General features: G+C 32.0%; 2 protein-coding genes across 2 annotated transcripts; one reads left to right on the top strand and one right to left on the bottom strand.

The window, feature by feature from the left end:
- The first annotated feature begins 3,366 nt into the window (after positions 1–3,366).
- LOC113776146 lies at positions 3,367–4,965 on the top strand. Its single transcript, XM_027321243.1, has 2 exons — positions 3,367–3,839; positions 4,591–4,965. The coding sequence occupies exons 1-2, from the start codon at positions 3,557–3,559 to the stop codon at positions 4,710–4,712; spliced, it is 405 nt and encodes a 134-aa protein (XP_027177044.1). The 5' UTR covers positions 3,367–3,556; the 3' UTR covers positions 4,713–4,965.
- Positions 4,966–20,079: 15,114 nt separating this feature from the next.
- LOC113774231 (mitogen-activated protein kinase kinase kinase 18-like) lies at positions 20,080–21,492 on the bottom strand. The gene has a single exon (XM_027318787.1). The coding sequence runs from the start codon at positions 21,490–21,492 to the stop codon at positions 20,080–20,082; it is 1,413 nt and encodes a 470-aa protein (XP_027174588.1).
- Between the last annotated feature and the right edge of the window lie 2,385 nt (positions 21,493–23,877).

Here is a 23,877-nt window from a genome sequence, read left to right as displayed (position 1 = left end):
GTATGCACTGTATCTTAAGTGTTTAGGTCTACCTTATGGTTGGGGTTACAACCTATGTTGCTATGTAATGTGGTTTATTTGAATAATAGCTCTATTTGGAAAGTTTCAGCTTATGGTGTAGAACAATGCCTTTCAAATTTCAAGTGAATAGTAGTCTCTTTATAGAAGGGCAAACTCATGCTTCATAAGTAGATCATTAAAGCCATTATCGCATATAACATTTCACACTGGGAGAGTTTAATTCTTTCATAGTTTAATCCTAAACTTAGATTATTATTTACAAGTGTTTGATCCAATTTTTAATGGACCCTTTGAATTGGCGGGAAAATGTTTCATTTCTTGTTAGCATAGTATTATTGAGGCCTGAGAGCATTAGGTTAGGGTTCTTTTGTCTTTGTAAGTCTATGTTTGATTAAAGAGACTTCGGCCATAGCGAATATGATTCTACCATTATGGGGCATATAGTCTCAAATTAGATTTTGGGACCAAATTGTGCTTAATACAATAAAGGAAAATTCTATACTAATTAACATACAAATTAAGCGACAAAATAAATTAAATGATGATCCACCTCTTTAAATTTAGATATTTTTATATTTGTATCTGTCATTTAAAAATTTCGTAATTTACAACTTTTTTTGTAAGTGCACTCTATGATAAATTATAAACCAAGATTGTGAAGTAGAATTAGTAGCATGTATTCCAAAACGTGCGCCATTTTATGAAAGGCCCTTCAGATAAATCTTTTACTGCATTCTCAGGAACTGTCTTCTGTAATCTTTTCCTGTGTTCCAAAGAACTGCCTTCTGTACTAAATATATCAACTTGGACACAAGAATGCATCACCAAAAAGACTTTGAATAGATAATGCCATTTACGAGGGTGAGAAGATGTCCAGTTCAGATTGCCCAATAGAAAAATTGCATCAACTGTGGACCCACTTATTACTTGATTTTTCATATGATAGGTACTTATGTTCCACTTTAACATACAAAGGAGTATCCCAAATTATGAAATATCCTCCTTCCTACATTATAAATTCCTGCAGTGTGAAAAGTTTTCTGGTGATAGTACAAATTTTACTATTTTTAGTTTTCTAGATTTCTTGGGAACATCTTTTTACTATCTTGTACATTGTGTTTAATTTATGGACATGATACTTGATCATGTTCACTCTTTGCCGGTAGATTTTGATGGCAAGAGCATGTTTTTAGTCCTTCAAGGCCTTGAAATTGTCAAGACCTGGTCTAAAGTGTTGGCTGTTGTTGGTCTATCGTGCGTGAAGTCTCAGGATTTTGTAATATGTTTATCGAGCCAAAGAGGTTTTGATCTAATGACTAAAATTGAAATTTAAAAAAAAAAAAAAAGAAAAGAAGTTCTAGATTTGAATGTCATTTTTCTCTGCTACTTTTTTAAATTCTACTTTTCTCCCGCTAGAAAAATATATTAAAAAAATATTTACCAAACTCGTTAAAACAATATACATTGAGTTTTCAATTGTATATACGCAAATGGGAAGTTTTAGAATTGCATGCATTGGAAGGCTAATAACTTGAAATAAGTAGTATTTGCAATCTTTTTCTCTAAAATCAAGAAAATCAAATAGCTATATACATTTATTATTGCCCATACTAAATTACAACTATAATATGTAATTTGTTTATTTATTCACATAATAACTTATTTTTATTATTTGATAAATTAACCAATTAACAAGTCACATTTTTGTTTACCTTACTTAGTATGCACTATAAAATTTTCAGTAAGCAATTTTATTTTTATTTTTACTTTTGTTACCCAGTTCACTCAGCGAATTTTCCATAACCCAGGCTAATTGAACAATTGGGCTAGTGCATTGAGAGACTGGGCTCAGAATGTTGTTAAGATAGGAGATTGGGCTAGTCCGTTGACCCAAATATCGGGTGTGAGATTTAGTGGGGTTCTGTAAGGGGTGCAAACCAAACGAGTTAAATTGAATAACACACAAGTTTGCTCGGCCAAAATTCAACTTCAAACTTATATTTTTTTTTTTTGTCAAGAAGTCAATTGACTTTTACTGACTAAACAAACCTAGACCCCAGATCATACTCCAAACTTATATTGAGCGAGTTCGATTTCGAGTTTTTAGACTAGTTGAGTTTGAATTTAATATGTGAAACTTGAAAACTCGTTGAGGTTAATGGAACTCGTCAAGTTTGATCAAGTTCAATCGAACTTCACACATACACACGCACATAGATACACATATACATACATATATATATATATGTAATTTTTTATTTATTAGTATGAAATATCTATTTTGTCTCTTGTTTAAAATTATATAAAATATAAATTTATATTTTTAAACTTGATTGGGCTCAAAATAAGCTAAATTGGGCTCGAAATAAGTTCGATTGGGCTTGATAAATATGACCTTGAGTAATGCAAAATAAAATTGAATTTGAACTCAAGCCAGACTTTCGAACTTTCAAGAACTCTATGAGTTCGAACTTGAGTTCCACTCTAAATTTTTTAACTCGAGTTGAGGTCGAATAATATACTATTCACTTGACTCGACTCGATTAATGTTAACTTTTTTTTCAAGGGAAAGAAAATGGGATGGAAGAATCGAGGTTTTTGGACCAAATCTTAAAATCCTTCGAAGAGTGGCCACATTCATATTGAAGATATGACACATAAACCAAACCACGGAGCAAGAGTAACCTACATCTGATAAAGGGATATTTTTTTAATACCTTTTTTCCAACTATCATTTTATCAAATATGTTAAAAATCATATCTTTTGAAAAAAGCAAATCTGGCGATTGGAAACTTGCACAGATTTTTGTAGGATTACAATTATTTTATCTTATTTTTAAAATATTTTTTGGAATTTTACAGTCTAATTTTTATCTGTTCTTTAGATATGTAGTATCTATTTTTTAGATTTATTCTTTGATACCTGTGTATATCTAATTATGTAACTTCTGCCATTATTGCAGATTTTGATAAAATTTTATCAAAAAAAAAAAGCATAGCAAACGGAGAAAGGAAAAGAAAGGCATTTCTGCAATATATTCTTTGCTTCAACCACCATGCCATTGTGTATCTATTCTTCAAATTTGTTCTTTGATACCAGTATATGTTTGATGATGTAACTTCTACCATTAGTTCAAATTTTGACGAAATTTTTATCCAAAAAAAAAAACATAGCAAACGGAGAAAGGAAAAGAAAGGCATTTCTGCAATATATTCTTTGCTTCAACCACCTAGCCCTTGTGATATGCTTGCTTTGTACACATTCCGTTGATGTCTTTGAACCACCATTTAGTTTTCCTCTTATTCCGACATGAAATTGATCTTTCCTGAGTCAATCAATTTGCCTTGTATTAGAGTCCACTATCTGACTAATTTGATTAAATTTTCCCCCAAGATGACAAGAAGGTGGAATGGATGAGAATTTGTTCCTGCAGAAATTGAGAGCTTAACATTTGATTTCTTTAAAAAAAAAATTGAATTTCAAAAACTTCTTATTGCCTCCATTACATATTCTTTCCATTGATAGGGAAAAAAAATGATTCAACCGTTTTCCGCCCTTGTTATTGCTGAAGTGGTTTTGATACTGACCCTTCTGTTCAGAACACCTCTGAGAAAGCCAACGGTTATGATGGTGGACAAAATGAAGCAAGGTCGAGGACCTGTGGTAGCCAAGACCGTTGCAGGAACCTTGTTCATGATTTTCATCTCCACCCTCAACAATATCATGAAAATTCAGAATCGTGCAGTCGAGGCAGGCACAATTAACCCAACTGATCAGATTCTTTTGGTCAATCAAATTTTAGAAGCCATTCTCTTGGGTAAGCAAAAAATTTCATGTCTTCTTATGAATTCCCATGAATTGACTTTATTGTGTCTTGTGCATAAATTTATAAACCTACATGCATACGCTAATATTTATTGTCCTACCTACATGTAGACAATCGCCTGCTTGATTTTAACTATAGCTATACAAAAAACTAATATGCATGGATTGCATTGAGTCACGTTCTCAATTTAATTTCACTTTTTCAAAATTTAATTCTTAGTCCTCTTAATCAGGCAACTTAGCAGAAAAAAAAAGATTATCTTTTTATGAAATGACAGTGTACTGATTTTTTTATACTAGCAACTTTAGATGTATATCACATGTGCATAATTTAAATTTTAAATTTGAATTCATGTTATGTGGCATGATATAAACTTGCTTATGTAAAAAATCTTTACATTGATAATGTATAAAAAGATTATCCAAAAAAAAACTTGGGCAAATAGGACAATTGACGTTCTCGATGAGTTTTTTCTTTCTTGATTATTTTTTAAATTTAAGTTCCCACAGATGCTTCAAATACTACCAGAACATCAGTCGCGTTTAAATGTATCAATTATTCACGAAATCTTGAATTGTATAATCTGGTAGTTTTATGATTTTCTTTCTTACGAAATCTCATTTAAAAATTACTATTGGACCTCGGAACTACATTAAAATGAAACTCCATTTCTTAATTCGAACGTTAGGATTTCTCTAAAGAGAATCTTAAAGAAAATCTTGAGAAAGATGGTTTTGTGCAGGTTTTAGCTTGTTCCTGGGAGTGATGATTGACAGACTTCATTATTACATCAAAGAGCTTCATCGTCTAAGGAAAAGTTTGGAGGCCACAAAGAAATCGAACTATGAAACTGATCAAGACTGAACAGCAGGGCAAGAAGCAATTAAACATAAGTTTTTTCCTTTCCATTAAATCCTCTGAAGAAGAAAGCCCGGATTTTAAAGCGAAAATCCTGGGGATAGTGGTCTTTACAGCCCTGTCAAGATGAAAAGTGGAGATCGATAAGAACAAATGGGGGCAGACGCAAAGAAATAACTTCCAGAGTTGCAGGAAATTTGTGTAGAAAAAATTAAACCAAGCATTATTTTATTAATGTAGCCATGTGTCTTTAAGTAATTGGTTAAAAACGAGATGAAACTCAATTAGTATGACCTTTCTGACAGAACATTTATTGACAAAGTTCTCAATACCCTAACCATGAAATTTGATCATATAGTAGTTGTGATCTAGGAAACAAAAGATTTGGGGAATTTGAGTATTGAAGATTTGCATGGGTCATTAATTTTGCAAGAACAAAGAATTAAGGGAAGTTGGAGGATACCTCGAAGAAGAATACAGTAGAGAAGGCGCTACAGATTCAGCTAAATTTGAAAGGCAATAATGATGTCAGAGAGTAAGATGAATCCAGTTAGAAAAACATAGGTGGTTATAATAACAGAAGTGGTCGTGCCACAATAATAGAGGTAGAGGAGGTACATCAAATCCTAAACACGATAGAGGTAATAATTTTAATTTTAAATGTGGTCCAGGTAGAGGTATAGGTAATAATTTTGGCAGAAGAAGTAATTTTGATCAAAATAATTTTCAAAATAATTTTGGATAGAAAATTCAATGTTATAATTGTGAAAATTTGAGACATAAACAATTTCAAAGTAGATTTAGAGAAAATATAGATAGAAATTTTCAAACTAATATTGCTAACAATTAGGTGCAAGATAATAATAATAAATTTGAAACTTTATTATTAGCCTGTAATGCTATTGATGTGGTTGATAAAAAATAAATGGTATTTGGATATGGGCTGTAGTAACTATAAGTCTGGCAAGAAAGAATTATTTGTTGAACTTGGTGAATTTGTCTATGGTGAAGTTAAATTTGGAAATAACACTATTTTACCAGTATTTGACAAGGAAAACAATTTTCTATTAGCCTGAAAAATGGGTCTACTAATTTTATTTTTGATGTTTTATATGTTCTTAGGTTGCATCATAATTTGTTGAGTATGGGCCAGTTGTCTAAGAAAAATATAATATTCGTATCAGGAATGGTACTTGTACCATTTTTGATAAAAAAAAAAAAATATTGGAATGATTGTCAATGTACCAATGACTTCAAATCGCTTATTTTCACTGAATTTGAGTTCTTTCAATTTTTTCTATTTGAATACAATGAAAGATGACAGTAATTGGTTATGGCATATGCGATTTGGTCATTTGAATTTTGATAGTTTGAGATTTTTAGCCAGTAAAAAGATGGTTGGTGGATTGCTTAGTATTAGAAATTCTGGTAGAATCTGTGATATGTGTGTTTTGGAAAAGCAACATAGGAATGTTTTTCAGATTGATAAATTATGGAGGGCCAAAAAACCATTAGAAATTATTCTATCAGACTTGTGCACTATGGAGGTTTCTTCTAATGGTGATTGCAAGTATTTTATTACCTTTATTGATGATTTTAGCAGAAAAGTTTGGGTGTATTATTTGAAACAAAAATCTGATACTTGTGATACTTTTAAAATTTTTAAAACTTTTGTTGAGATGCAAAGTGGGTGTGAGATTAAAATTTTGAAAACAAATAGGGATCAGAAATATTTGGTGTGTGATAATTTTCTTGAAAAAAAATGGGATACAACATCAGTTGCTTCTCAGGTACACTCCCTAACAAGATGGAGTGGCAGAGAGAAAGAATAGGACAGATATGAATGTGGTGAGGTGTATGTTGAAACTGAAAAATATGTCAAAGTCTTTTTCGACAGAGGCACTTTCTTGTGCAATTTATCTGTTAAATAGATGTTCTGCCAGAAGTAATTTCGAAAAAACTCCTAAAGAAGTTTGGAGTGATAAAAGACTATTTCTTGATCATCTGAAAATTTTTGGGTGTATTGCATATTTCCATGTTCCCGATCAATTAAGAAAAAAAACTTAATAACAAAGAGGAGAAGTGTGTCTTTCTTACTATAAGATAAACAAAAGGCAATAGTTACTGTAGTAGTCCCCTTTGCTGACACGTGGCACTTTGCGTGAATTTTGAACTTTCTCTTTTGCTTTCTTTATGAACTTGGCATTGCTTTAAATGTGCTCAATGACCCAAATTAGATTGCATTTACCATTTCTTTATAAGGTTGAATTATTTTTAGTAGACTTTTCAATCTCTTCATTTTGAACAAATATAATTCAATTAGAATTTATATTTATTTCTATTTACATTAACATTTCAACTTATATTTGACAAATTAACTTAAGATTTAATTATTTCTATCCGAGTTTTCAACCTTATCATTTAAATTTATATTTGTCAAAATAAGTTATCATTTAAAGTTAATGTAAAGTAAAAGATTAATTAAATTCTATTCTATCCTATAATAAAGAACAAGTTTATTATTTCTGCTCAATGCAATGTACATTTTTCTGTGTCATTTTATTTTGATTTGTTCATATTCAAATATTTAGTAACATTTGACTTTATGTTTATTCATATTTTTATTGTCTGAATTTTAAGCTTTCTCTTTTGCTTTCTCTATGGACTTGCATTGCTTTAAATTACTCAATGACCCAAATTAGATTGCATTTACCATTTCTTTATAAGGTTAAATTATTTTGAGCAGACTTTTCAATCTCTATATTTTGAACATATATAATTCAATTAGAATTTATATTTATTACTATTTATATTAACGTTTCAACTGATATTTGACAAATTAACTTAAGATTTAATTATTTCTATTCAAGTTTTCAACCTTATCATTTAAAATTATATTTGTCAAAATAAGTTATCATTTAAAGTTAATGTAAAGCAAAAGATTATTTAAAATTTATTCTATCCTATTATAAAGAACAAGATTATTATTTTTGCTTAATGCAATGTACATTTTTCTGTGTCAATTTTATTTTGATTTGTTCATGTTCAAATTCTTAGTAACATTATTAAACGAAAAATGTAGACAATTATAAATCTAGTGACAATCACAAAAAAAAAGTATACTTGAAAGCTATCATTAAAAAAGGAAAAAAAAAGCATCTTAATAAATGTAATAAAGACATATTTTTCTCATCAAATTTGCATGCTATACTTGGTGGTAATTTCAGCATTAATGACTCATATTTTAACTAAATATTAATGTATTAATGATTCATAAGAAAATTGACAAAAAAAATAACAAAGTTCATTTGTTCAAATTTAAATACTGATAATCTAATTTCTCTCCGTTTTAGTAATATACATACTTTACGTATACTTCCACACATGACACTCTACTGACAAACATTCCATCAAATTTTGCTAACCTTAAATGCTTCAAGGTATGCACAGCCAACTTTTACTAGTATTGGTTATAGTGAAATCTTCCGTACTTACAAGCTGTATAATCCTGTAACATAAAAGTTGATAGTGAGTAGAGATGTGACTTTTGACGAAAGAAGAGTTTGTGACTAATGTACTGGAGATCCTAAAATAGCATAGGTGACTCTAAATTATCAGCAAGAGAATCTAATGATGATATTCTGCCATCACCAATTGCTCAGGATCCACAGATTGAGTTAATTGGATGTCCACAGCGTCAGCGATAGATGCCAGCTCATCTACAGGATTATGTTATTACACCAGATGATATTCCTTCTAACGAGCATATTGTTAATTTTATTTTGTTTGCAAATTGTCACCCAATTGTTTATGAGGAGGCAACTAGTGATGATTATTGGGTGAAAGCAATAGAGGGAAAAATTCATGCAATAGAGAATAATGACACTTGGGAGTTTACTTCTCTTCCAACTGGTAAGAAAGTCATTGGAGTGAAGTAGGTATATAAGACAAAATTTAAATCCAGTGCAAAAGTTGATATATACAAGGTGAGATTAGTGGTGAAGGGATACAAGCAGAAACACAGGATTGACTCTTTTGAAATATTTGCACCTGTTACCAAACTTAACACATTTCGTATGATAATTTTTTTAACTACCCAAAATAATTGGAAAATTTATCAAATAGATGTCAAGTCAGTTTTCCTGGATGCAATTCTTAATGAAAAAGTGTATGTGGAGCAGTCAGCAGAATTTGTCAGAAGACCACAAGAAAATAAGGTGTATAGATTGAAGAGAGTCATATATGGATTGAAACAAATCCCAAGAGCGTGGTATGCAAGAATTGATTCCTATTTTCTGACTCGTGATTTTTAGTGGTGTCTATATGAGCACACTTTAAATATTAAATTTTCTACTCATTGTGATATTCTTATTGTGTGCTTGTATGTAGATGATTTAATTTTTACAAAAAATAATTTAGAGATGATTGCAGAGTTCAGAGAAGTCAAGATTAAACAATTTGAGATGACAGATATGGGACTCATGTCATATTTCCTGGGAATTGAAGGCTTTCAATCTGACAGTGAAATTTTTATATTTCAAAAAAAATATAAAGGTGACATTTTAAAGAAGTTCAAGATGGATACAACGAAACCAATTATGATACCAGTTGAAGAAAAATTGAGGTTGACCAAGGAGGGTACGGGTGGAGATGTAAATCCTACCTACTTTAAAAGTTGGTAGGAAGTTTGAGGTATCTGACAACTACAAAGCCAGATATCAATTGTGCTATTGGTTTGATTAGCAGGTTCATGAAAAATTCACATCAGTCACATTTGCAGGCGGTTAAGAGAATTTTGAGATATATTGGAGGTACTCGTAGTGATGACATTTTTTATTCAAGAAATAATCCAATTTAGTTTTTTGGCTACGCAGATAGTGATTGGGTAGGTGATACAATAGAGAGGAAGAGTGCTTTAGGATATGCATTTTTATTGGTTTTAGTGTGTTTTCTTGAAATTCTAAAAAGTAATAGGTGACTGTATTGTCTATAGCGGAAGCGGAGTATATTGCAGCGGCTAATAGTGCTACTCAAGTTTTGTGGTTGCGTCGCATGCTTGTGTTCTATAATATAAGCAAGTTAATCCTATGAAAATTTATTGTGATAGTAAGTCAGTGATTGAGTTGTCCAAGAATCCAGTACTGCATAGGCATAGTAAATACATTGTTATCAAATATCACTTCATACGTGAATTGGTTCGAGAGAGAGACATTGAAGTTGATTATGCCACCACATGTCAATTCAATTAGTATGAATGGATTTTTTTTTCTCTTCAAAAAGTCATATGTTAATTTTCATTAATGATATGACGGTTGCGGTAAAAAATAATATGTTAGTACTCGCGTTAGCAACTTATAGTTTTGGGAGTCTATTCTGATTCATAGTAGTAAACACAGTCAAAACCATTTAAATAAATTATTTACATAAAGAATTCAAGAATTATATGTCACATGATATACTGAATTAAGATTTTGTTGTGAAATTTAAAGGCTCTTTTTTAGCTTTTAAGGAGATAATTGAGCTGTAAGAAAAAGGAAAAAAACTAATATTTAAAGGGTAGTTTCTTTAAAAAAAAAAGGACAAGCATAATGAATGATTAAGTTGTACATGATGGAATAATTCATTTACATTCAATTAGCAATGTATATTTTAAAATTGATCACATTTTGAATAATCATACATTCTAGATTTTATTTTCATATAAAACTCATACATTAGCCGACCATCAGTAAGTTAAGACGAGTGGTCCTACTATTAAATTAAAATGAATTCGACAATGGCAACATCTTTAGTAAGTGTTACTTTTAACACTTACCTTTCACTTGCTTCAGTAACTTTAATCCAATTAGTTATATTGTGGTAGTAGCAACTAGCATGCCACAAACTATACTAGTTGCTGTATAGACTAGACTTCGTCCTCAAATTAAAGTGCTTTCAATGAAATTGTAAACAAATTACTCGAATTTAGGGTATCATATTTAATTTTGATTTGCATTTTCCCCTTGGAAATTATATATGCCGATAGGCATATAGGATAATGAACTGATGCAATTTCATCCCGATAAGATGAGCTATATACCAATAAAAGGAGTGGATAAACTCAGATCATGAGAAGATGGATATCCAAAATAAGAAAATATGAGTACCGCTAAGCATTAACAGCATTTGGGTCACCTTGTTTGTTTCGTGCTTGAAGACAGACAGGGATCCATAGCCACAACACCTCATTTGTTAGCTTCCTGCCTTGCTTAATCATTTAGCTCTTCCTCTTGTCATCAGTTGTGCAGGAGCCTTGCATAGTCAATGTATAGGTTATTTTACTGAACCAACTACTCTTGAAAATTTTATCAACGGGTGCAAAGGCATTCATCCGGTCCGATAAAAGTTTAGTCTTCTTCGAGTTTTTCATTGATCATTTTGGGTCCATCCCTTTTTCTTAGTCCCTTTTTCTTAGTGTAGAGTAAGAGTAGGTCTATAATAAAATTTATTGTGTTCGAAAAAAAATATATAAGTAATTTTACTGGCATATTATGCATCTCAACTTTTGGCCTTCTATGCCGATCAGCATTATCATTTGCAAATAGAAATGGTGTTAAACCATCAATCATTAATTTAGCGGACATTTTTGTTTCATAGAACAAGCTTATAAGACAAATATTTTTATTACTTTTCAAATTAGTGGCCATTGAAATGTTACTGCAATAGTTTTTTTATGCCATTAAGAGGTTGTTACGATTGCATTTTCTAGAGAGTTTTTGAAGAAAATTACTCAAGCACTTTTTACCCTAAATCCAGCACATGATCCACATAAGATCATTTTTTGGGGGCTAAAAGATTAATTTGTAGTTAAATGAATTACCCAATTTATATTCATTTTTACCTCTAAAAAAGTAGGATCTGACCCAAATCATATTTTTCCTAAAAAGTTGAGATTTTATTCAATCTATATTCATTTTTTTCACTAGAAAAGTGAAATCTAACCTTTTGTATATAAAAAATTTACTGCATGTGGTCGTCTAGTGATTTTAGGCTAAAAAATGGTTGAAAACTTAAGTTGAAACTAAATTTTGAAATTTTGCTAATTTGAATTTATAAAGGATATAACGTTAACAATTTTAAAAAATAAAAAATTTCATTTAATAAAATATGAGTGACATTTTGAACAATTTTTCTTATTATATTTAGAAGGATGCATCTCACATATTTTCTTTTTGGGTAAGCAGAAGATAGATATTTGCAAATAATATTTTTTCCTTTCTTGGTTGGAGGAAAACAAAAATTTGTGTAATTCCCAAACAACATTGGAAGTTGTAAGTTTTTTTTTTTAATTTTTTTCCCTGGATTATAGAAGGTTAAGATTTGGGCACACTCCAAGTTGCAACAGTGGATATAATCGTGTTAGACTGGGAGAGAGAAACTAGCGGTACTTTAGCATTTCTATGATCTATCCTGTCAAACATCATCCTCATCACAAGAAATTCGTTTGAGCAGCACTAGCTTACATGTCTTATTTCTATTAGTCCAAATAGGTCCCTGTAGCTTTCGCTGACCGTCAGCAAAATTTTAGTCGGTTATAGAAGAATTTTACTTTTAAAACAATCAGCAAAAGTTTAGTCGCTGAGACAAGAATTTTACTTCTAAAACAATTTTCTATAATCTTTCCAAAAATCTTACTGTTATTTTTTTTTGAAGTCTTATTTTATTACAAAAAGGCGTTTTAGGAGAAAAGAAAATCCTATTCTATTACAAGGAAGACGCCTCCTACTTCTCTTGAACTGTATCTGCTTCTTGTCCTGTCAAACTAACCCTTTCTAAATCTTAGTGTCATGATCCACATCATTGAATATTTTCCTTCTAAAACAATTTTCTATAATCTTTCCAAAAATCTTAGTCTCATGATTCATTGCACCGAATTTGTTGTTGAATTTTGGACTAAGATGAAGGCAAAATTAGTTGTTGACTTCCAAAGGAAAATTGTAGCTCTATTTGTCAGGATTCCAAACACCAGGACTTGCTTCAATTAAAGGTGTATTGCTAAAGTTATGGGCTAAAAATCGTGACGGACTCAAACAGCAATTTCAGTCTGGGGATAAAAACAAATTTCTATAATCTTTCCAAAGTCTTAGTCTCACAACTCACTGCACTGAATTTGTTGTTGAATTTTGGACTAAGATGAAGACAAAATTAGTTATTGACTTCCAGAAAAATTGTAGCGTTAGGATTCCAAACACTAGGACTTTCTTCAATTAAAAACAATGTTTTGAAACTCAGATTGTTAATTGAACTAGTGGAATGTTTGAGTCGAAATTCAATCCGTCAAACTAATTTAATCCGGTTCAATGCATTTTTTAAATAATAATTTATAAATATATACGCACAAAATGTGGCATGCAATGGATTAATTTAAAACTTTATATGATGAAAAGTTTAATATTTTCAAAGAACTTGAATTTTCACAAATAAATTTTTTAAATTATAAGTTGAAACAAATGAATTTCATCTCAATCTCAATTGTATCTACCAAAAAAAAATCTTAAATCCAACCCAAAAATACCACTATTTTATAAAATTATACAAAATTTACGTCTATGGGAATTAGTTATTGTGAGTTTAAATTTTAATTCACATTTTTAGGATTTAGAGATTGCAACTTAAAAAAGGAAAAAAAAAAAAAAGAAGCTTGGAGTTTGGAGGAAGTTAGGAAAATAGAAAATAGAGATACAAACTTGAAAAGAGGCAAAAAATGAGAAGAAAATTGAGTGGATGTGGCATTTAATAATTAGTCTTTAGGGTTAAGGAAAATCTATTCTTTTTTTTTTCCAATTTAATAGACAAAAACAAAAAAAAAAATTGGTTCAAACAGTTTGCACGGTTCAAACGGTTCTTACTGGATTTTAAGTCCAATCAACCCAAAATATGAACTAAAGCAAAGCTATGAATGGTTTGCAATCTGATTGGTCGAACCGATCGGTCCGATCTAATTTTCAAAACAATGATTAAAGGTGTATTGCTAAAGTTATGGGCTAAAAATCATGACGGACTCAAACATCAATTTTAGCCAAGGGATAATTTCAGAAACCACCCTTGAGGTTTCCAACAACTTCACTTGGTTCTGCTCAGGTTTAAGTAATTACATTTACCTCCTTTGGCATGGTATAGTATCTATAATGCCCTCTACCTGATAGATAATTCACAGTTTAAGAAATAGATTTACAAAACCAAAAACAAAATCATATATCTCTAGCTCGTGTCTATTTTCACTCCTCTCTTTTCTAGAAATTATAATGCTATGCCATCTTTTTATTATCTTCAGTTTTATGAGTATTAGCAAACTGAAATTGTAAAATTAACACAGAAGCAAATTATGTGTCAAACTAGAAGGACATGAAGATGCTCGCAATGATAGAGAACTAAATAACCAAATTGATTATTGAAATAGGAAGAATGACCAAAGATGTGGAATTTGTCATATTTTGTCTATTATCAATAAATTTTTTTGTAAATTGTCAATAATTTGCATTAGGATTTCTTTCGTTAGATTAGTAATTGTTGGTTATGATTTTGTTATAGAGGTAGAACTTATTCTTTACTTCTTAGATGTTAATATTTTTAAGGACATATGAGTGTTATAATGACGGTTTTATATTAGACTGGAAAGATGTTGGGACACTAAGATTTAATTTTGAAGTACAAAATTGGTTGTCAATAAGGGCAAAGGGTATATGTGTGTGTGTGTGTGTGTGTTTTTTTTTTTGCATAGCAGGCATTGATGCTATATATGCAATTTAGAATCTTTTAGGCGGCTACTTGGATTTAGAACTAGAGTTTATGCTTGGATACTTGTCAAGGATTAGGATAATAGATTTGTGCAAAATATGGAAAAAAGTAATTGAGTATATTGTATTTTTCTTTTTTAGTTTTTCTACAAAAGGCAATTTAGGATTTTGGAGAAAAAAGACTAACTTGTTGGGCTTCCATTATTACATAAATAATACAAATAAGGGAGATATATGTAATTTTCAAAACTTAAGGGGAGCCCACTGCAAGTATAAAGAACCTTAGGGGAGTTTGTGAAATTATCCCATTATCCTGCTACACTTTTTGTAACTTCGATTCTGCAGGTATTTATCTCTTTCAAGACAGCATACTGTCAACTTGGACCCTCCTGAAAGCTGTAGATAAAGATCTTGAATCTTCAATGGACCTGGGCCTTGCATCAATTGGTGGTCCAAAACTCTACATATGAAGTACAAAACCTTCACTGCTTCAGGATAGCAAGATCAGAATCGTTCCAAACTTTTACCTATTTTCGAGCCGCCAAACATTCACTCTAGAAGCCTGTTTGGATTGACCGGTTAAACTGAGACCAATCGATTGACAAGTCTGGTATCCATTGGACTAGCAGTTTTTGAGGGTGTTTTTGAAAAACTTTGCTGTAGCAGAGTTTTTAAAATGTATTTTGAAATATTTTTCGAAAATATTTGGGATATTTAAGAGTAGAAGAATTTCTAGAATATATTTTGAGATATTTTTTAAAATTTTAAAAAAATTTAAACTAATTTTTAGATTACCTTTTAGAGTACTTTTTAAGAATTTTTATTGTATTTAAAAAACTAGTTTTTAAAAAACACCCCAAAAACAGGGGATCCAAACAGAGCTGTAAAATTTCAGTTAAAATCAACGAATTAGTCGATATTTTTGTACTAATTTTCTTTTACTTCTTGATATATTTGTTTTTCTTTTAGAAATTATCAATAGTGATAGATCTTTTTTTATTTCCTTTATTGATTTTAATACTTTAATGCACATCATATATTCAAATTGAGGTTCATAGCACTAGCCAGGTTGTGGGGCAATTATAAATTTGATTCAGTTTAACTGGCTTTGCATGTCGAATTTGACTTTAGACCAAGGTCTATTCCCAATGACTATACCTGGCAATTGGGACGGTTGAGCGGGTTTTGGGCGAGTTATATTGGATTTTCATTTAAATAGGTTACACCTAATCCGCCCAACTTTAGATTGGGTTAATTTTGGATTTGGTCATATTGGATTATCTCAAACTCATGACCCAAATATGACCCAATATATTAATTAATAGATTTTGATACATAAACTCTCTCAAATACATTTTTACATACAAAAAAAAATTTTCACACACATAAACACATTTTCACATAAATAGACATATTTTCACACACTAAAACACTCACAAATACAAACACACACCCACTTCTTAAGTTCTTTTGAAATACGTTATTTTTACACATACAAATACACTAAAATACACACTATTACTTGGATGAACTTATTATTTTTATACAGGTAAGGATTTTCAAACTGGGTATAGCTTTGGTCCAAACTAAGAGACCAAAGCAACAATTTTTGGTCCAAGTTGGATACAACAACAATTTGCAGGGATTTTTAGTTGATCATATCTGGCTTCAATATAGTCTAGGATGCACATTAGGATGTCACCCTGATGATTAAAGGAGTACGCCTAAAAGATTGTAAACAAAAAAAAAATCTAATTTCTAATATGATATGATATGATATGATGTGATGTTTGCAATTATTACTTAGCAACAATTCACAAATTGCAAATACTACTGTGCTAATATGTACTCCCTCCATCCTACTTTGATAGTCTTGCTTTCCTTTTTCGTCTGTCCCAAGTTGTAGTCCACTTTCCAATTGAAGAATGTAGTTGTATTTTAATTTTTCTAAAATACCCTTATTCAATGTAAGTTGTTGTTACTATAAACCTACCCTATTTAATGAGAGTTGATTCTTTTTTTACCATCAATTCAAGTTTCCATAAAGTTGTACTCTAATTAATGTGAGGGTATTTTAGAAAAATAGCTACCTAAATTAATTGTTCCAACAAAGTTAACTATTTTTTATTAAACTGTGTAAAAAAAGAATCAGGACTATCAAAGTGAGACAGAGGGAGTATATATTATAGAAAAGCTCAAGCCACGGAATAGAAAGCAACTACAGATAAGACTTGGACAAGTCTGCCGAATAAAACATTGGCCAGGGGATGTTTTGCTTGATCCCACATTTGGCTTCATTACATAGTCGCTGGTCTTTTCTTGTTTCTTGATTTTAATTTGTTAATTTGTTTTTTTAACTTAAGTTGGGTAATGGATGTTTAATACAAATACCCAAACCGCCTAAAATATATGTGGATTTGTATGGATTGGCCATACACTTGATTAATCAAGACCCTTCTAATTCTCTTTAATTTTCACTAAATGAATAGCAATATTTTCAAAATTTCCATAGCCTACACATTAAAAAAATCTCTAAAAATTACGTGCAAATTAAAATTGGTAGGTAGAATATTTAAACTCATGACATGAAAATATCATATAAAAACAAAGGTTTATATCAGTTCACATCTGCGATCCATTTTCGAACTGTATACCATTGTATTTGGTGGACCACAAGTGTTCTTGAAGGTGCTAGTTCCAAATGTTAAAAAAGTATATACCGCCCTTTTATCATTCTCCCTTGTGAGCCTCTAACACGCCCTGCATATGAAGCACGAAGGTGTGGCTACGCAAAGGATCATGCATGATAAGATAAAAGAATAGGGAGATCCAGAGAATAATTCGAATGCATGCGCACTAAGTGTGGTACGAGTAGATTTTACAAACAAAGATTGGCTGAAGTCATTGCTTAAGTCAGTGGAATCCCAGTTGCCATGTTGAACAGATTGAAGTCTGGATAGAGGAATGAATGTGTACTGGATTTGGAATAAAAAGGAGTGACTGAGGGTTGACATTCATCCTCCACTATCTCATTCACACAGGCTAAAGTTGAGCATGAGGCTGTGGTAAATAGTAGTAGTGTTGTAACAAGTTCGTTTGTTGCAACTAGCCAAGTAGACCGCATTTGGATAATCCAAATTGCGGTATCGAGAGTTTGAGGTTTTGGATTCAAATTTTACTACGCGAATTTCATCTGATTATATGTTAGTGTTCGACCATTATTTATGCATTAATTCGTAATGTTGTTGAGTTGTAATTTGTAATTATTGAATTATAATTTGATTTTAGTCAATTTGTCAAAGGCAAATTGACCACTAGGATGAATTTAAAATTTCTCTCTTAATTGTAGGTTGGATGTTAAAACCCCTTCAAACTCCAATTAAAAGACTGCACTTAACAAAAAATCCAAAGAATGTGTAGTTCTGTACATATTTAGTCTAGATGAGCCTTTCCTCTCTAATCCAGTATATAATTCAACTGAGTTCTCCTTCCTTACAGCAAAATAGTATAAGTCTTACCGTTTGTCTTTTTTTTTTTTTTTTAAAAAAAAGAGCTAGAATTTGATCTTTATATTGTGGGTTGATTGTAATCTTATCAAACAATAATAGCAACTAGTGGTGAAAGTACACCCAATGTGTGTTCTACTAATAAAAGATATAAAAAATGATTAGTATTATTTTTTTGTTGGAAAATTAGTAATTTAAAATAGTTAAACTGTTGTAGTTTTTTTTTTTTAAAAAAAAGGTAGTTTTTTTATTAGGGAAGTGACGGTTAATTCAATAGATATGGAGTAATTATAGAGAGGTGAATAGTTAAAAATAATATAATTCTCTTTAGAAGTAAGGGTAGATTAGATAATATATTTAATGACATAATTTATTTACACCAAATCCCTCCCTCCTATTTTATATATAGTAAGATAATAACAATTAACTATAGTCCCAATTATGACTTACTAATATAAGGACTAAAAAAATTAAATGACAAAGAATCTTAATGTATTTGTGTTGCAATCTTTTCTCATGTTAGATAAGCATATAGCCATCAAAGGTGCAAATCACTTTCCCCTTGACCACAAAATGATTGGGGGGAAAAACTAATTGGCAACCTACTGCCTCTCTTGATTGAGTTGCTACTACCACCTTTTGTTGAATTCCAAAAGATTGGTTCAAATTTGGATAAACTCTAGACTTAAAAAGCAAGCTTGTACTTTCTAGTAGTAAGTTGCAAGTTGCAACCACTCCTGCACTACACCATACAAATACTGCATAGCAAAACGGGTGTCATTGGACACCCAATTGACCCACTAAGAGAATTTGTCAACTTAAAGGCAGCCAAACTCCATACTTCCAAAAAGTATCACCAGTTCCATTGACCATATTTGGTCATAGTTTAATGGGAACAAATGAGGATTATTCGTTGACTTCGTTCCCATAATTGATGTTCTTCTCTTTCTTTGTTCTAGAATAGGTATACAATGTCACGAAAAGCCTAAAAGGCATTGACCACAAAAAGTCTTTATTTATATAAAACCCAAAAATGAAAATGATAGAAGTCTTCCTTGTTCACACGAGGATGAGTGTGAATGAGAGGGGTTGACTAGAGTGACTTGACTTCATCTAAAGTCATCACCTTCCCATTACAACAGGGCTAATATGCTCCGGTCAAGATCGGGCAGCCACCACGGTTGGTTAAGGACCTGGCCGTGTAGAATTTGACTTGGCCGGCGTGTTAATACATGCCGGTCATGCATCACGCCAGCAGATGTGACCGATCCCCACCGAAACCACGCACACCTTGATCGGCACTGGCCTTTACACGTCAAAGCAAACAACATGAAATGGGATTTCACGCAAGCACAATTGTTCGTGGTAACCATTGGGTTCTAGCCCAGTCGCCACCGGGAAAAGGGATTAGTCCCTCCCTAGGTGCAGGTGGGATCTAATCCCACATATTTCTATTACATTTTTTTCTCACGTACATCATCGCTAAAATAATTTTTTACAAAAAATTCAAAAAAATGCAATCCAAACATGCATCATTTGCCAGTTTTTTCACGTTACTTTTAGAGGATACCTTAAATACATTATCTTACTGTATCATCTGCCAATTTCTTGATTTCACTATCAGAGGGTATTTTAACTACACTTGTTACTGTCCCCGTTCCCGTCCCTCTCCTCCTAGTATAGAATCTAGTATAATTGTTGTATTCAAAACGAAAAATTATTCATGGTGCAATACTATGTAATAAGTGTAATGATTTTAAAAATTGGTAAGCAAACATAAATTGTGTTATTTTACTCAATATATGATTCGTATTTTATTTGTGTATGTCAACTTTTATACAAGCATAATAACAAAAAGTATCTTTATCGATCAAGAATTACTAGATCACAAGACTCTTCTTAAGAGGGCAGTGATTTGGTAAAAAAACCTTATCTTTTTTTCCTTTTTGGGGTCGGCAAATCCTATAGACAGTGTTAATCATTCACATACCAACCGTTCTTTAATAGTATGTCCCCAAAATGATGACTTGTTCATTAAACCAACCAAACTTTGTTTGACGCCAAGGTGGCAGAAAGGACCTTATTATGCTATCAAGATGCTAAAGTTTGATTGAAGGTTAATGGCATCAAATATGTTGAAACTTTGAAGTAAAGTAGACATAAAAAGACATGGGCTTCTGAGAGTATGGAATTAATGAGAAACCAACATTTCATTATATTCATATCAAAATCAAGAATTTTAGCTAGAAAATTGAAAGTTTCTTCCACATTATCACAGGACAATGTCAGATTTAATCCACCACTAACATTTCCAACATTACTAATCTCATCAACTAAGCAATTGATTAACAAGTCATCAATCACAATTGAGCTCTCGAGCTCTTCTTCAAGATCAATTGAGTACAAAAAAGGATCCATAGCTAATTGGGAATCATGGACTTCTGAATTCTCATTCTGCTGAGAAACTGGTTGGATTTCTTGCGAGTCGGTGCCTCTAACTGTGACCCAATCTCCATCCTCTGACCAATTGGGAAAATTTGCATTTGATGAAAACAAATTTTCCATCAAATTCTTGATCCTATCAGCTGGAGAACCCAAAGAGGAAACAATGTGGGAAGAATCCTGCAAAGAAGATTCAGCTACCTCCATGGAATCCCAAAAGCCTTGATCCAACACAGTAGTAGGAGAATTCCTCACAAACTCTGCTTCCTTCTCCTCCCCAACACCATGAAAAAATGGATGATGAAGAAGCTCTCGAGCCGTCCATCTTTTCTTTGCATCTCTTTTCAAGCACTTGCTCAAGAACTCCTTAGCACTATCTGAAAGCCACCATGGAAATTCTGGCACATCCCCTGAATAACCAATTCTATACAAAGCAGAAACAGGGTCTTCCATATCAGGCCAAGGATTATTCCCCGTCGCCACTTCGATGATAGTGCACCCCAGAGCCCATATATCAGCAGCAAATCCTTGTTCTTCTCCACGAGCAACCTCTGGTGCCATGAACATAGGTGTGCCAGCGATTACTGATTTTCCGGCCATCCCATTTCCTTCTTCAACCATCCTAGCGCATCCCAAATCTCCAATTTTCGCCCCGTCTCTGCCAATTAACACATTCTGGCCCTTGATATCACAGTGAACAATTCCATTCAAATGAAGGTAATCCAATCCTTGCAAGATTTGATGTGCAAAGACTTGAATCATGGACTCCTCCAATGGACCTCCCTGCTTCCTTATTTGATCAGAAAGCGTGCCACCGGGAACATACTCCATCAACAAATTGTACAAAGGCTTATCATTTTCTGTTGTAACATCACAGCCTACATATTTAACTATGTAAGGTGAGGAAAGTTCAGAAATCAAGCTTTTCTCTTTTTGCAGCAAGCTTGAGCAAGAAAGATCAGCGGACTTCACGGCCAAGAGTTCGCCGGAAGCCGTGGTGGCTAGAGAAACCGTTGCGGAGGACCCCCGTCCGATAATCGGACCCCTAGTCCAGCATCCCATTGAAGAAGGAATAGAGAAATTGAAGGTGGAAGGTTGGATGACGAAAATGCTTTTATTTGAGTTGTTTGCAATTTAGGACTCTGCCAAATGGTATGTTTGGAGAAGGGATATATTTATATGCTCAAAACGTTGCAGTGTGCTGCTTTGCACTTATTAGGTGGCTCTGTTCATTCGGTTGCTGACTTGGTGTCTTTATGCAAAGAATCTTTCTTGCTATTGTATTTGTACCATGACGGCCTTAGATTTCTTGTTATGCCTTTACCTTTAAAGTTAATTTTAGTTTTCCCCTTTAAAAGGTACCTAATCATCATTTTGCCTCCATAGCAATTTAAGTGCATCAATTAGTCCCATAAAACTTTACAATATCTTTTGCATTCACCAAATTTTGAATTTACGACTACGCTGGTGTCGAATTGGTTTCGTGAGGCAAAGAAAATTATTTTGCCTTTGAGTTTGATATAGGCTCAAGATTCAACTTAAAAGTTCAATTCATCTTTTTGTTTTACTTTTTTATTTATAATTTTGATCCACATATTTGGTTTATGAAAATGTTTGTGTGTGAATGTACAACCATGCGTACACCCATATTTAGAAAGTTAAAAATAAAGAATACTCCAACCTAATAATTCACAATTTCTTAATCTATATTTTAGTGATTCAAGTTGCATCTACTAGTTCTGAATCTCAAAATTTCGTTTGAGGTCGATGTGATTCTCTCTCTTTCTTTCTTTTTTTTTAAAAAAAAAAACTCAAAATGAGAAACAACAACTTAATAAAAACTCAATTCACTAAAGCATACACATTTTATCAATGCTCTTAATCCTCTATACTAATAAAGAACAAATAAAATGTTCGAAAGCATCCAAAGCTGCCCCTTAATTTCATAGATTCCTTCAATATTTCAGCACAGAAATAAATGAGTATAAACTTTTCATATTACTTCGCTCTCAACATTTATATTAAAGATAGTAAGGTTTTTGGTGAGAAAATCAAACTTACTATGGGGAATTGATTGAACCAATTGAACGATTACGGTTCAAAGTGACAATTGCCTCATCTCAAGGGAGCTCAATGGAAATAGACCCTTAGGCTTAATTCATAAGCAAGTCTTTCTTTTGCCGTGGATCTGGTTGGAGTCAGAGAATGCTTGAGTTGTGAGTGAACCACGTGGCAAGAGGAGGATGAGTTGACAGCCAAGGGCCGACTATGGACGGCGGTGGCCTGGCTCGCGCGCCATGCTTTGCTTTGCTTCGCTTTGGCTCTAATTAAATTAAAAATCGGTTCACATGCGAAGGCACGTGAGCACGTGCCCTGACCGCGCCATCACCGCTAATGTCATCAAACCAATCATCCAATCAAGTTTCAAAATTTTTTTTTTTTTTTTCACTTTTCACCTTGCGGCGCCTTTGCTCGCTATAATAAAAAAATGCAGCCATCATGAAGGCGTCAAGCATTTCGCAAGGTACAGCACCAAAGATTATTTGCTCCTCCTTTTTTTGTTTTTTGTTGTTTCCTTCTCTTTTTGGTTTTAACACTCTTTTAAGTTTGCAAATTAGTGGAAAGGATAAATTTTTTGTGCATCGAAAGTCTCTTAGAACTCTTCCATACACCAGGTTAGAGGTTCGAATCTACTTTTTTTCTTAAAAAAAAAAAATTAGAGAATGCAGTAGATTTAAATCAGAGAGCTCAGTTGGATCCCTTCTTTCCCCTCATGACATAAGAGTACATTAGATTGTTGATGTTAGATAAAGATAAAAGACAATAGATGTAAAGATTGTTTTAACACTAATAGTGCAGAATAAACACATGTAACATAAAATACATAGTATAACTGTGTAGAATAATTTAATCTTTAAAGAAGAAATTAAAATTAACCTTTCCTATGCAATCATAATAGAGCTTCTTGAATACTAGTTTGGATACGTGCCACATGCAACATAATAATAATAATAATAATAATAATAATAATAATAATAATAAGATTTGAGCACTTGTTGTATATCATTCATTTAGATCTTCTAACTAGTGTAAAATAATGCTTACACTGACAGTATGGAAAAAATTAATCTTATCACGCATTCAGTGTAAACATTTTTTTTGGTTTTTTTACATCATTGTTTACATTGATGGTGAATATTAACATATTGATGACTCATATCACGTAAACTTTAGAACATAACTAGAAAACTTTAAGACACGGTCTTACAAAATTCAATCTATACTTATTATAGCTTTTGACATCATATAGTACATTTTTTAATTTCAACTAACACGAAATCTTGAACTACTTTTAAAAAATACTTATTGATCAAGACTTTGATAAGGCTAGTCATACTTATTCATGTTATAGTCATAGTTGAATTTTGACAAATATAATCTTGGAGT

The sequence above is a fragment of the Coffea eugenioides genome, chromosome 6 (assembly GCF_003713205.1).
Source record: "Coffea eugenioides isolate CCC68of chromosome 6, Ceug_1.0, whole genome shotgun sequence".
NCBI classification, from domain to species: domain Eukaryota; kingdom Viridiplantae; phylum Streptophyta; class Magnoliopsida; order Gentianales; family Rubiaceae; genus Coffea; species Coffea eugenioides.
Note: the sequence above shows the minus strand (reverse complement) of the source record. Positions and strands in the feature narration are given on the sequence as shown.

Excerpts from the sequence above, each read along its gene's own strand:
- LOC113776146 (XM_027321243.1), top strand. The coding sequence starts at position 3,557 with ATGATTCAACCGTTTTCCGCCCTTGTTATTGCTGAAGTGGTTTTGATA. Across the intron at positions 3,840-4,590 it reads TTTAGAAGCCATTCTCTTGG|GTTTTAGCTTGTTCCTGGGA; the intron begins GTAAGCAAAAAA and ends GGTTTTGTGCAG.
- LOC113774231 (XM_027318787.1), bottom strand. The coding sequence starts at position 21,492 with ATGGGATGCTGGACTAGGGGTCCGATTATCGGACGGGGGTCCTCCGCA.